Here is a 15,565-nt window from a genome sequence, read left to right on the forward strand (position 1 = left end):
AAAAGGCTGACAGCTCCTGCCAGGCGCTCAACAAGCCAAAGCCAAACCCAAAGCCAAAGCCGAGCCAAAGCATTACTCGATTATATTGCTGATTGCTTTCCGGTGACAGGCGTCCCTGGTAGTCCTCCTCTGGTCTCCTGCCTCCTCCTTCTCCTCCACCTCCTCCTCTGACTCCCCTAGGGCACCTCAACAGGCTGCCGCATGCTGCTTTTGAATACGTCGCGTTCCTGTCGCAACCCATGTGTAAAAATGCGGGTCCCAGCACCGCTGGCACCACCACCCCTTACACCCCCTTTTGGGAAAGGAAAAAAGAAAAAAAAACGCCAGAGGGTGAACTGCTTGTCACTTCAATTGTGTGGAACGCTGAAAATATTGGCAAACTTTGGCGCCCCGCGTGTACGCAGAAAATACCAACAAAATGTATTAAAATAAATAAAAAGAAAATATTTGCGAATGCGTGACTTTAAGCTGTCAGTTAAGCTGTGTTCTGTACAGCGAGATGCCCATTTAAAAATACCAAAAAAAAAATGAAAAGAGGGCGTAACAGAGGCATTCAATTGAAAGATACAATTGGCCCGCATGTCTGCACTTTTGGCGGCCACTTGGCCCACTTATCAATGCAACGGCATCGCCATTGTGGCCACACCCGAAGCCAATCGAAGTGAAGCCAAAAACTTGATGCACACAAATCGATAAGCCGAAAAATCACAGTTCCAATGCAATTACCATAAACAGGCTTAGCTCCCGTCCAGCTGCAGCTGATGCAGCACTCAAATTAAAAAGTTTGCACCAAATTGGAGGAGTTTAAGCTTTCCGTTGGCTAAATACACCAAGACATCTTTGTGATACCCTACAAGAGTAGTTGACGATTGGTATTTTTTTAAATACTAATTGCCAGCAAATATACTTAATGTGATCTTTAAATTATAATTTGAGTTGCTATAAAGGGGCAACCTATTTGAAATTCGAGATTGAATTAGAATCATATTGTAAATATAATTCTGTCTTCTGTTTATAGTCTGCAAATGTGTTAACTTTCTATAAAAAATGCCAATATTGAATTAAAAATATATATTTTTTTTTTGAAATTTTCACAAGGGATTTTACTTTATTTCGAAATATCTTAACTAATATATTAAAAACCTAATTATAATTGTTTTATGAATATGAATATGAATTACCCCCAATTTCAAACTAAATTATCTTGAAAGAGATTCTTACACATCTCAGCAAATATTTTAAAAAAGCATCCTTAAATTCGAAAACTTGCAAATAAATCTTGACTTATTAAAAGAGATTACTTAGTCAGCTCAGGGTATCCGACCAATAAGCAATTGCAAACTAACCATTTTGACCAGTTCTGTTGGCCATGTTTGTAGCTGACTTCATTTGCCAGTTGCATTTGCCGCTGACTTCTAACTTTGTCTGTCTGGTCAGTTGAGTTTATTTTGTTTTATTTAGTTGCCAGTTTTTCTATTTATCTCTACTATATTCTCCTCTCCCCGCGTCCCCCTCTTTATGGCAATTTTCAGTTGTATTTCCTATGCAATTTTGTGTCGCCGTTGTTGTTGTTGTTTTTGTGTTTTTTGGCTGGTTTTGCCAGTTGGTTGGTTGCTTTTTGTTTGAAGGTCGTCCAACAATTTTTGGAAAGTACATTTAGAAGTTTGTTGCTGCTGTTGTTCATTTATTGTTGTTGCTGTTGTTGTTACTGTTATTATTCTTGCTGTTGCGAAAACATAATTGTTGCAAAATGCGGTTTGGCTTGGAGCGTGGACCGGAATCTACGAAAATAGATTGTGATTGCATTATGAAGAGCTTGACTATCCATGAAGTTGGCCTTTTAATGACTTAGTGCTTAGAAACAATGGCACAAAACATAGGATATACACAATATGAATAGTCTGCTTATATTTTAAAAGCATTAAATTCATGACTCAAGAAATACAGAAATTCGAAAAATTAAATATCTATTATTTTAGTAGGAATCATTTCTTTGCTTTGGTTGCCAATCTGGTATGTACACCATAATATATTTTGAATGTAATAGCGTACATTATATTATATGGTTAGTGGTAAAATATACTGATTTAGTATATTGATATACTATATACTAAATCAAGCTTTCAGTATATTTTACCACTAACCATATAATATAATGTATGCTATGACATTCAAAATATATTATTATAAATTATACTGAAAGCTTGATTTAGTATATTGATATATTAATAGTATATTGATATACTAATAGTATATTGATACACTATATACTAAATCAAGCTTTCAGTATATTTTAGTCATTTTTGGCATATTAGATTGGTATATTTTTAATTTTTATTTTTATTTTTGGTATTTTTTTATTTTTATTTAATGCTGTTTTTCAAGATGAGTAGCTGGGATCTTACCGTCGATAATTTGCTTTACTTCAATTAAAAATTTAACTATTTATTTGGTAATAAAGATCGCATTCACTACTAATATGGATGCCTTTTTTTATTGTTAACTTCAAATAAATTTAAAAATGTTGCAAATATTTTAATGCCGAATTTCAAGAAAGTTAAGTTGAGTTGATTACGAAGATACGAATTATTTTTGAAAAATGTTCAACTTTATTAGTTTTAGTATTTAAATTTTAAATTTGATTTTTCTAGTGGATTAATAAAAGATTTTATGTGATTAATCATTAAAATGGAACACTTTTTTATTACTGTCTGCTTTTCGCAGTATACAAATCCGATTTGCTTTGTTTATGCTAAAAGTATGTTTGAGAAATTGCCACCATAACCTGCCTCACATTCTGAGACAAATACTAGAGCAGCCGCAAAGTACAGCTCGTTGACATATTTGAAAGCATTTTGTGTCTAAGGGAAAATCGGCAACAACGCCTAAGAGAGACATCAATGGCGGTACTCGGTTTCTTTTTGGCTTTTTAGGTTCGTTGGTCGACTGTCGGTTGCTTTTTGTGGCGGTGTGGTTAGAGGGGGGAATTGGAATCTCTGTAGCCAAAACTACAAGCAATAAGATTATATCGCTGGCATTTGGCCAAAATTTATAAATCAGTGGAACAATTTGTGCTGATTTAGTGACATGATACGAATCGAGCCAACTAAAGGACAACAGGAAAGCAGCCCAGAGAGTGGACAAAGCCTCAAAGTGACTGCAATGGACAACGGAGAACACAACACAACAAAACACTGAAAATCCCTCGATGTGGAACTCGAAGCCAGACAGCGACTGAAACAGCGGGAAATGGCAATTGCCAAGCTGGAAACGGAACGGGAATAGGAAGGCAAAATGGAAGATGGTAAATGGTAAATGAGAAGTGGTGAAGAAGTGCAATGAAGTGAATAACGTTATAAATAAAGAAATGCTCAAATTAAAAGTGCACACGTAGTAAACAGAGAAGAGAGAAGATAAATGGACCGAAAAGCGGGCAATTAGCAGAAGCGAGAGTGAAACGGCAACAATCGCGTTAGACTGAAACAGAAACAGATGACAAAGTCCCCGAAGTTGTTTTTGCTTGACTGGCAAATGGCCAAACAAAAAAAGTACACACCAAAATTGAGTTACTTAAAAGACAAAAACGTGAAAAGCAGACCAAAAGAAAAAAATAGCGGTCTCTAAGGCAACGAGCTTGGCATGCTCTATAAAAGTAATTTACGAATATTTATAGTGCCAAAATTGTGGAATTAGAAATCTTAACTTAAAAGTAGCTTAGGTAAAAATTTAAGTTTGTGTGAAATTCGAAAAAAAATAAGCAAATCTCGTTTTTAATTTATTAAGGCTTTAAATTTACATTTTTGTATTTAACAATGTCAAACAAAATAATTTAATGTTTTTTTTCTGATATAAATAACTTAAAAAATAACAAAATTATTTTTTTTTTATTAAAATGCATTTATTTTAAATATAATTATTATTTAGTTTCTAAATTTAAGCAAAAAAAAAAATTGTTTTTAAATCGTGCTTATTAAAAAATGTGTATATTCTTTTTATAAATTTAAATAAAATTATTATTTATGCCATATTTAATACAATTATTGAATTTAAAATTAAAGTAAAATATAAAAGTTTAAAGTTTTGTCCATTTATTAATGTATACTTATAAAATCTCATTTGTTTTACTCATAAAAAATGTGTGATTCATAGTAGTGTCATAAGAAACTTTATTTCAAAAAACACGAATTCATAAAAAATAAAAAGCTGTTGCAACGTTTGAATTAAAAACATTTGAAATATGTAAATTTACTGTATTTATATTGATTCTCAAATTACTTTGTAAATTTTAAAATTGTGAGAGCTTAAATGTCAATATAAAAAAGCTAAGTGCTTGCAACAAATCTTTGTAAAGTCTCAATGAAAATAAAAAGTTATTTAAAGCTGACTCTTGTTAGCTAAAGCCACAAAGCCCCAAATGAAAATTGGGTATAACAAGCAAAGGCGAATGTGAAGCAAGAGTAAAAATGTGTTGCAATTTTTGTGCAACCTAATTGTCTTTGAGGTAGGGCCAGGGGGAGGGGCAGGGGCTGGAGGCGTTGCAGCTGTGACTTTGCAGTGGCGAATTTCGCACGAGATGTCAACACAGTGGAATGACAGCATAAATCTTGAGGTCAGGGAACAGCACGCAATCCGGCCCAGAGTCCGGAAGCAGATACTGATTAGCACGTTCCCCGCACCGGAAGTGGGGCAACAAAATTAAAATGCAAACTGCAAAACTGCGCGCATTGAAATTTGAATAAAGCGCGCTCAGAGCTCCGAGCTCAGCGATTGCAATTGGGCAGAGTAATTATGCAAACCAGATGGGTGAATACAGCGAGAGAGAGAGGGGGGTGTGAGGGAGGTGAAGAGTCAGAGGCAGCGACTATTGCCTCAATTTGAACTTTTTTAATTTAATTTTAATGAGGCGCGCTTTTCAATGTAAGCACTTCAATTTGTGGCCACCCTCGCTTTCTCGCTCTCTCTCTCTCTCTCTCTCTCTCTCTCTCTCTCTAACCAGCAACTGCTGTGCACATAATTTATGCAAATTAATTTGGCAAAAAAGGAACTTCAACTATGCAGCTTTGTGACAGGAAGCGCAGCTTGGCTAGGGGACACTTTAAAGCACATTAAGTATGCGCCACGTAGACCAGGTGAGCGGGCTCTGCTCTGTGTGGATGGGTTAGACTCTTGAATGTTGCGGTCACAGTGGTTCGAGTTGTGAGCTCAGAGGTCTGTGCCACACGCTGTTGGGTAATTAATTGGCCATGTTGCATTTGAGTGGCCAAGCAAGTGGCAGAATGACGTTCATCCCCAACTCCATTTCATTCCCACACTCCAACACACTCCCACAAAGCAATCGCATAGCATTTTCCATTGCTCTGGATGTGTGCAAAGGTTTCGCATTACAACGGCAGCCACAATTGAATTCTGTTCCTCTGTTTCTCTGTTGTTTTGTTGCCGCGAGCAGCGAGTTGCGAGAAGGAAGGATGAAGGAAGGATTTCCATAGTTCAGCGGCAATCGGATAGCATTAGCAATTGAGGGCTAGACAATGTGCAGAATGCAACGATGAAGCACAAGGCTTCGTAAACTTCTCTTTTGAATAGGTTAAACTATTGTTACACCGACAACGACACCAACTTTGTTGCTAGCTTATCTTGTTGAAGCCAAGCCAAGTGAATTCTCATGTACTCGTAGTAATAGGCTAATGAGTCAAAACAGTCGCATAGGCTTGAATTTGAGTAAGTAATTGTAATATATGTATTGAGTATTTAATAAAGTACGAGCAATTTACTTAGTAATAAATCCGAAAAGTTATCTTTCCCTTTGAGAATTTAAGTAAGAAATGATCATAAATGATGATAAATAAATTAAGAAATGATCAGAGATTTTAATGTAGCAACGGTAGAATCATGTTTTATTTGCGCAAAATTAAATTTTAAACCTAAATATTGTTATAGCTTGATTATTCTGCATAGCAAAATGGTTTAATAGCTTGTATATACTTGAGATTAATACAAGAGATATTAAACGCATTGAAATTAGTTGAAAAAATGTAAATAAGCAATAAAAATAAAAAATATATTTATGGCTTTATTTTGTAAATTGTTGATTTATTCTCATATTTTGCAAATGTGTCCAGAGTGATATAGAAAAAGATGAACAAAGAATTTAGAGAATTTAATAAATATGAAAGTACAGAAAAGTCTACATCAAAGTGGAAAGAAAACTAAACTGATACAAAATCTCTACCAAAATTGTTCAATAGTCAATAATAATTGGGACTAAAACAAGATTGAAATTATGTGATTTAACTAATAAGCATAATTAGTAACTCAAATTCAATTGATTATTGTAAAGAACTGACAAAAAAAATGATCATAAAGATATTGGTATAATCTATTTTGGATAGATTTTTTTTAACTCTTCATTAGTTTCCCCTAATGCATCTATATATATAGAAAGAATGTTAAACTATAAAATCAATAATAAAAATCTATATAGAAAACTTACAAATAAATATCACAATATATAATATATAAAAATGACTGATTTGACTTTTCCAATTGTATAATTTAAATGCAATTTTATAATTTATGAACTTATGAATTTATGAATCACTATGTGAAAACCATGGAAATGTAATTTTATTAATAACGAAAGTTATTGGTAGTTCCAATTAGATATGTTAGTACCAAAAAATTCTATAAAATTATATAAATAGATGGCTTTTGAACATGTTTCCTGATATCTTTATTTATGTAATTTAAGCCCATTTAAATTGGACAACTTCTAACTTGCAATTGCCCTTTAAAATTTAATTTAACATGCCTGTGAAGTTTGTGCAAACTCACACTTTTCAACAGCTGCATTCAGACTTTACTTAGAGCACTCATTTGTGCACACACACGCACAGACACACACACACACATGCAGATGCTGAGTGTGTGCTTAACTTTCACCGGCCACTTGATAAGTACATCAACAACAGACCAAACAGAGTCCAGTCAAAAGAAAATTTGCATCAGTTTATTAAACGTGCAACCCTCTCTACACATTACTTCCCTTCCCCCCCTCCCCATCTCTTCGCCCCTTCTCCATCTCCCTCGCTCTGCTCCTGCTGTCTTTCTGCTGTAGTTGCCCCACCCTCTGGGCAGTCCTTTTGAGGCACTTAAGAGTGCAGCAGAAGCAGTCTTGTTTTGGCTGCTGAGGACTTTAAGTGCAGCCGCCGACAGGCGACGGGCAACGGACGACGCAGCTGTTGAAGGCGTCAACTGCAGCTGGACAACGTTGCGTATGCGTATTATCAAAAACGGCCTGGCAATAAATTATGTGCCAATTACAAAAGCCAATTGCATTAATCATGCGACGACTTGCAAGTACCTCAAAAGGCGCCAAGCCTGCGTCCCTCTCTCCTTTCCTCTCTCTCGATCTCTCACTGCATCTGTTTTGCTTGTCAAGAAAGGGGCGTGGCAGTCGTCAGGCAAGGCAAGGCAAGGCAGGCAGCTGCTGCACGAAATTGGAAGTAAAACTCGTTTCGTGTTTACTTCTTCTAAGTAGACGTCGCGTCTATATGCGTAAAATGTCATAAATTTAACGCAGTCGAGTTGCAAACAAACTTTGCCCGCCTCCCTCACTCTCCCCCCCATTCCTTGTTACTTGGCAACTTGGCCAAAAAAGCCAAGTGTCATGTAAATGTGCAACAGCCTGGAGCCTGAAGCCTGAAGTCTGCAAAGCCGCCAACTGCTTTTAACTGTCATTAATTATGTCAAAATAAGATTTAAATGCCTTTTTGTCTGCACAAACATCAGCGGCATGCGATATGGCAACCTAACAACAACAACAACAACTCGAGCAACCTAAGCAACCCATCCGCCCCAACTAGTCATCTTTAGCTACCCCTCCCTCCCCCATAGCCTCCCACTCAATCTCGAAAGACAAGTGACAAAAGACACGCCCACCTCTTGCCTCCAGCCACCCACAAAAGTTGTAGTCGCTCTCTAAGCTCCTGCCGCATAAATATCATTTGTTTAGCACCATTTCAGGGGACTTTTGTGTTTTGTGTTTTCGGTGGCTCCGCAGCTCTGAGCTACTTTTAAAGGTGGGTCCTCCACTGAGCGGACTGAAACTCTAGTCGCGACAGCTGCACAAATAAACTTGAACTTTCATTAATTATGCGCATTCGCATTTGGAGTTGCGAAGGCTCGACCATAATTAGCTTCACTTTTGAATGGGGCGACTTAATAGAATTTTGAATAAGATATCATTTCATCAGCTCAAATATGCTGTAAACAATTGATGATGATTGCATTTGCATTTGCATTTTACAAACAAAGCGAGTGTCCACTGAAATTCCTTTGTTTGACTCAACATTTTCATAAAACTCAAGTGTTTGTGCATAGTAATTGTAATTGTAATAGATTGATTCTAATATGATACTTCGTTATTAATTTGCCTCATTCGCAAGCAAACGGCAAAGTCTCTAATCTCTGTTTCTTATTGACAACTTTATTATTGTCAAGTTTTCAACTAAATAAATCTTTCGCTCAACTTAAACTCTCTAGAATTTTTAATGCCTATGAATGTTCATTAATATAAAATTCATTAATTGCATATTTTATTATCATATTTTGTAACTTTTCTTATAAATTCTAATTATATATATATATATATATATATATATATATATATATATATATATATATATATATATATATATATATATATATTATTTGCTTGGTTTTTTATGTTATTCATCAATTGTTATACACATTATGTTTAAGAAATACTTTTGTATGAGAAAAACCTCTGCTTAGTTCGAGGCTTAGTAGCTTTTGCTGACAACCTGGTATATCTTGTACTCTATGGTATATTTTAAATATGTTCCAAGTATAGACTTTGGTATATTTCAGTATTTTTGTGGTATATTAATTCAGTATATTTAAAGAATAATACTGTACTGTTGCTTTTATTTAAAATCTGTAGCTTTGGCTAACAATCTGGTATATTCTTTATTCTATGGTGTATTTTAAGTGAAATAATGTCAATACTTTGGTATATTTTAGTATTTTTGTGGTATATTTTGTAGTATATTTTAAGAATAATACCATACCTTGTATTCAAAATCTGTAGCGTTGGCTAACAATCTGGTATATTTTGTACTCTATGGTATATTTTAAGTAAAGTACTATATAATACTTAGCTATTTTTTAGTATTTTGTGGTATATTAATTCAGTATATTTTAAGAATAAAACCATACTGTTGTTTTTATTCAAAATCTGTAGCTCTGGCTGACAATCTGGTATATTTTGTAGCCTATGGTATATTTTAAATGTGGTACGAAAATAGACTTTGGTATATTTTTGTATTTTTGTGGTATATTTATTCAGTATATTTTAAAAATAATACCTTACTATTGCTTCTTTTCAAAATCGGTAGCTAGCATCTTATTGTCGAGCACACTCTGTGGTCTACCTTATTTGTTACTCGTTGTTTACCTAATGCTGTTAATCCTTCTTACATTCTAATTATTCAAACTTCTCTGTAATCCTTAAATCTGCTCCGTTTTCATTTGATTCTTTCTTCTTCGTGTGTCTCTGTATTTGCATTTTCCAATTTGCATTAGTTTCTTAAATCTTTTTTTCTATTATATACACAATCCTTCTTAACAGTGCTCAGACCTTAATCTTTACCTATGTATGTAAAGTTCATGTTAACTACCTTGTTCTTCTTACTGTCGAACCTTAACCTATTGCCAACAGTTCTTTGTGTAATAATCGTCATCGTTTTGCTTCATTGCAATAATAGCATTCGTTTTCAGTTTCAGTTTTTGCAATTCCCAGTGCGAAATGGAATGCGTTGGTAATTACACGCTCAGACCTAAGTTTATCGCATTCAGAGACCGCAACCCTTACACATTACTATCCCACAGATCTGTTTTCTTTCTCTACTCTCTCCTCTCTCCGCCTTTAACTTCCCCGCAACCGTTCCTAAATGCCAGCTAAGTCACAAAAATCTGTTACTTAATTTCAATTGACTTTGAAAAGCGCGACGTATGGCAAAAGTGAAGTCTGGCTGGCTGTTTGCTTCGATTTCGACATGGAACAAATCAGTTTAATACAACTCCCCCCCCGCCCACTCTATGGGAAAAGCCACCACCCAACGGAAACTAACCAAAGGAGCAGAGAGACAGTCGAATTCAAAACCCAAACCCAAACCCGAATCCAATCCCAGGCAGTTGGTCGTCAGTCGGGGAGCGATGCTTATCAATTTGAAATTACTTTAGCCTCGAACACAAAAGACAAGCCACGCACACGATAAAGACTCACCGTGATACTGAGGGGGAGAGGGAGGGGGGACGAAGGGCTTGGCATAGGGCGCAAAGACAATCGCGCCAACATCGACAATGCTGACACCCCATAAAATATTTAAGTTAACAGCGGCTGTGCGGCCCGAGGGGTGCGACAGCTATTCAAGGGGTGAGGGAGAGCGGGGGTAGCATTAAAGGGCGTCACAGAGTGCGCACCCCAAGCCAAGGCAGAAGGCAGAAGCCAGAAGGAACAAGCAACAAGGACCAAGGACCAAGGACCGAGGACCGTGCAGCGAGCACATTAAAGCGCCTCAATGTGTTGCCTTGTTTTTTTGCCTTGCCGCACGTCCTTTGCCATCGCTTTGGCTCGCCTCATATTTGTCGACCCTTGTAAAACTCGCTTGGCACTTTGCTGTGTGTCTCTGTCAGTCCATGAGTGTATGTGTGTGTGTGTGTGTGTGTTTATATCAGTGTGTGTGTCTTCCTTCCTTCCGGTTTCGTGCTCGCCTTTTTTGCTCAACTTTCTCTTTGGCTGTTGCGCCTGATAAGGTTCTGTCCGTTGCTCCCAATTCTTTCGCATTCCCCTCCTCATTTGACAGCGTTGCCACTTGATGACTATGCCGACAGTCTGGCAATGCTGAACGGCGAAAAGGAACAATTTCATTTCGCTGTATTAAATCTGCGAGTTGCAAATCTTTCGCTGCTCTCGCCAAACACCTTTCTAGCTGCTCCTCTAAGTTCTTCTTTCTCTCCTTTCGGATCCTTGTCTGACGACACTGTCGTCTCACAGGACACAATGTTTCACAAGTTTAAAGAGGCGTTAAGTTCATTTCGTCCGCCTGTGCTTCCTGCGCCTTCCTTCGTCAGTCTTTGGCTTTCTAATGTTGCCACACAGCTCCTTCTCTGAGCTCCACTTCACTTCCTTTCGCTGGCTTCATTTTATGTTTGTTTTGTGTTTCTCCGTCGTTCTCCTGCTCGTCTAGACGCGTCCTGCTTTAGCTGCTGCTGCTGCTTGTGCTTCAGTTTCAACTTCAGCACTGGCTGTTGGCTTCTGCTTGCCACACAAGTTGCCGCGACTTGGCTTATTCATTACCAACATCAACTTTCAGCTTCAGCTTCATCATCATCATCATCATCTTCATCGCGCTGTAAATAAAACTATAAATATAAATATAATAATAATCAAGCTGAGAACACACACAACTTCATTTCGCCTGCAACAGCTCGTGTCTTGCAACAGCTGCCACAGTGGCGCGTGACACGCAGCACGTGCCCCCAGCTCCTCCTCATTAGCTCCTCAGACATCATCAAACAACAAGACAGCAAGAAAAGAAAATATGTTTATTGAGATTAGTCGCTTTACAGATTCTCTTACTCACACTCACTTTATTCATATTCGCGTTCTTGTTATTCACAAATAGTTTGAACTCTCTGCTGAATGATGCAAATGGGTGAATTAAGCGGCGCCAGAAACTTGTGCGCGATTTTAATTAGAAAACTTTTACATTTGTTTTGCGAGCCCTTTTTTTTGGGGCATCGTTTTCCAAGTTTAATTGAAGACAATTCGCAAGTTTATGAGAGTGTGTTTGTGTGTGTGTAATCCAGGGCTACAAAAGTAATTTGCAAATTAATTTAAGGGGTTTCAATAATGGAAATCGGTAAATATGAATGTCTGTTTCAATCGATAACTTTTTTAAGTTGTATGAATGAAAATATTTTTCAATAAAGTTGCAGACAACTTTCTTGAGAGTTTATAGGAATTTGAATATCAATCTTTCTATTTACGATCATCTATTTTCACTTTTGGCAATCTTCTAATCTGTTAATCTAATCTAATCTAATCTCTCAATTGATTTATTTATCTATTCATATTTAACTTTACTGATGGCGTGTTTTTAGCTGTTAGAAATCTTTTGAATGCGTTGAATTCAGTATAAACCATATAATTATTTTGTCTTTGCTTGATTAAGATCTAATGTCGATCTTCATTTATAGATGAAGCTTTTCTCTATCTACTTTAGGTTTAATCTAAAAGCTCTTCATCAACTTGAGCTTGGAAAATAACTAGACCAATTTTTGACCTCATGCCGTAAATTATCGTTTAGATTTTCTCTCGAGTCGCCAGCCCTGATCTGTATCTGTATCTCTCTGAACAACTCGACCCTTGACTAATATCTGCATTCATTGACTGAGTCCTAAACCCAGACACGATTTGTGCATTTAGCAAATAAAGTTGTTGATTGTTAACAAAACTCGTCTTAACTGACTTTTTAATTAACATGTTTTTCTTTTGACTTTCAATTTCATTTGCAGGTAAGAGGACTATTAAAAGTGCCAAATCAGCCAAACAAAAAAAGAAACCGTATTAATGATGATTAAGAGATAAATTCGGTGAGTTTGTTGACTCTATTTTTAGTGCAAATAATAAGGAAATATTAAAATAGATTTATTGACGAAGCAAGTGAAGTGCTCTTGAAGTGATTGCTGAAAATTTTTGATGCGATACTCGTAGAAGCACAAGTGCTACACACTTGTAATCATATCTAAGTAGCGACGCCTGAATGAGTCGAATCTCTTTGATTCACTCAAACCGACGACGTTGGCTGATAAGTCAATAGTTGAAAGTAAATATGTGAGGTCAATAACATGCAGCTGATAAGAGGAAGAAGGCGTCGCAACGCGACGCTCGCAATCTGTCAGTCAGTCAATGTGTCAATCATAATTTAATACGCCGTCAATCGTGTTGTTGTGCAGTTTGTCGTTCGATTTGTCATCGACTGTGTGCGTATGTGTGTGTGTATGTGTGTGTGTGTGACCAACTAGAGTAAAACAAGTTAAAATAGTTGTCAACATGAATTATTTACAGGCGACGTGCGTCGCATGCTGGAATAGCAGGCAGTAAGCTAGCATTTCCATCACCCGCGCGACAGGTGTAAGCGACAACGCGGCGTATGCGTAATGTGAAGACGACCCTGCCACTCATTACAAATGCGAGCGCACGCGCGCAGCTGCCCAAAAACGGATTGCGGATGGTCACTAGACTGCTGTGCTGTGTGTGCATTGGGAGAGGGACGAAGGGAGGGACGCAGCTGAAGCGGGGGTCATTGAAATTAATACGCGCCGACAGCACAGAAATGTGCGTCGAGTTATGTGAAAAAAAGAGAAAAACATGAAAAAAAAAAGAAACCAGTTTGGTAACGCGAAATTGGCAGACAGACGGCGGCCACTCACTCACTTCGTTTCGTTTCGAGTGGAGGGAGGGAGGGGGCAAGAGGGGGCCGCATTTAATGGAGTTAAGTGCCTGGGCCATCAAAGGGAGGGAGAGTGAAAGAGTGAATGAGAGAGCAAATTGTAGTCGTTGCTCTTTGCGCTCGTTTGATTAAAAAACGGTAGCAAAGCAATTACAGCAACAGCAACAATTCAATTACAAGAGCAACAGCGATGCACAGCCGAAGATTAAGTGCGTAGAGGGGGAAGAGGGTCAGCAGAGAGGGGGGGGGAAGAGCACCGATGTGGGGGCGTAGTTGACTGATGTGAAAGACTGTCTGTCTATCTGTGAGGGTGAGTGACAGTTGATGGAGTTGCAAGCACATTTAAATGCAGACGCACTGCGAGCAACTATCAACTATCAGAAATTAAACAAAAAAAAAAAATAAATTAAGTAAAGGATTATTCAAAATTCATTCAAATTCAACATACAAGAAAATAAAACAAATGCAAAAAACGAATGAAATGTAAATATCGATTTTCATTAAAGATAAAGAACATTAAAGAATTTAAATCGATTAACCGTAGAACTACATTTATTTTTTAAAAATTCTAAATATAATTTACAGCTTCAGAATAAAAAAAACCCACAAATTTTAATTTATATAAGGCTGTAAGGGGAATTATTATAACCAATTTTATGAACAATTGAAAATTCAATAAAAATACAGCAAGACTTTTTTGACAGCCTTATGATATAATATAAAGTTTTAGTTAATGATAATTTTTACATAATTAGCCAAAAATAACATTTTTGGTAATCAAACAAAGTAAGAAATCAACTCAACTCAATGGAGGGCATAAAATAATTATTCGACTGCTTCAAGATTTTGTTTTGCTCTAAACGGAAATTATGTTGAAAACTAAAAAATGGTTTACATAAAAAAGTTTTGTTTTCTTTTTAGTTTCAAAATGTTGAATTTTATCTTTTATCTTTTTCTCGCTCTGCGTTGAGCCAATCGATATGCCCACCTAAATGCAGTGTAGCGCAATGTTTATGAAAAATGTAAATCAGCAGGCAGATCCATTCCACTTGTGCGACAGCCCCCCACCGTTGCCCCCCTGCCACCCCTTCCTCAGGCCCCTGGCTGCGTCATATTTATGAAGCGTGTGCTCATAATGCAGCTGAAAGGCCCACAAAACTGGCTGGGAAAAGTGCCACAGAGAAAAACGAAGAGTGAAGAGTGCAGAGCGCGTTGCAAGTTGCAGTCAAGTTGTACACGAGTTGTAGTTGGGGCGTCAGCTTCTACCACGCAACGCGTTGCAAGTCGCGCTTTATCATGGAGATAAAAAGTATATAAAAAGAAGCAATGGAAAAAAAAAGCGAAATGAAACACAGGACAAGGTAGGGCACTCGCCCTGAGTCTCGAATTGGGATTGGGATTGGAGAGTCGGAGAGTCGGAGCCTCACCTGCATAACGATAACCGCAGTCAGCCACCAGCCAAGCAGCCAACCAGTCAGTCAGTCAGTCAGGCAGGCAACAAAAGCTGCAGGCAGCCACTGACTGACTCTCTCTCTCTGTCTCCCTCTCTCTTTCTGACTCCGTCTCTGTTGTGGCTGGGGCATGCAACTCGTGCCTGACGCCAATCAACTGGTTGCCCGTCAGTGTCCAGCCACGGGGCAGAGGAGAGGGGCATGCTCTGTGGTGCTACGTTGTATTTCGGTTGCTCACCTCCTCTCCTCTCCCTCTCCCCCCTCTGCCGCTCTTCGTCACTCGCATTTTGCGTTTCCGTTGCATTTTTTCAATGTGCCTTCAGTCGTCAGTCGACGTCCGTCGATGCGTCTGCGGCGTCTGTTGTTGTTGCAGATTTATATGCGGTTGAATGAACACGCCTCCCAGGCACAACAACAACAACAACAACAACAAATGTTCATTATCATCATGCTGTACAATAACAATAACAATATACGCAGCAGCAGTCACTCACGTTTTTTACTCGTTCGCTCGCTTTTTTTTTGGTTGGAGGTCGGAATGGGGAAATAAACAAAATTTTAACAAACTTTAGCGAG

At 37.6% G+C, this 15,565-nt stretch overlaps 1 protein-coding gene across 3 annotated transcripts in view; it reads left to right on the forward strand.

Moving 5' to 3' along the window:
- Positions 1-13,335, forward strand: part of LOC132790417 (mucin-19-like) — a 91,824-nt gene extending 78,489 nt beyond the window's left edge. For 2 of the 3 annotated variants that reach the window (XM_060798924.1, XM_060798923.1), the window contains exon 3: positions 13,154-13,335. In XM_060798924.1, the coding sequence (XP_060654907.1) occupies positions 13,154-13,223 (70 nt within the window). In that variant the 3' untranslated portion in view covers positions 13,224-13,335. Of the gene's footprint in view, positions 1-12,600; positions 12,620-13,153 lie in introns of those variants that run through there. The other variant, XM_060798925.1, reaches the window with a different exon arrangement.
- The last annotated feature ends 2,230 nt before the right edge of the window (positions 13,336-15,565 follow it).

The sequence above is a fragment of the Drosophila nasuta genome, chromosome 3 (assembly GCF_023558535.2).
Source record: "Drosophila nasuta strain 15112-1781.00 chromosome 3, ASM2355853v1, whole genome shotgun sequence".
NCBI classification, from domain to species: domain Eukaryota; kingdom Metazoa; phylum Arthropoda; class Insecta; order Diptera; family Drosophilidae; genus Drosophila; species Drosophila nasuta.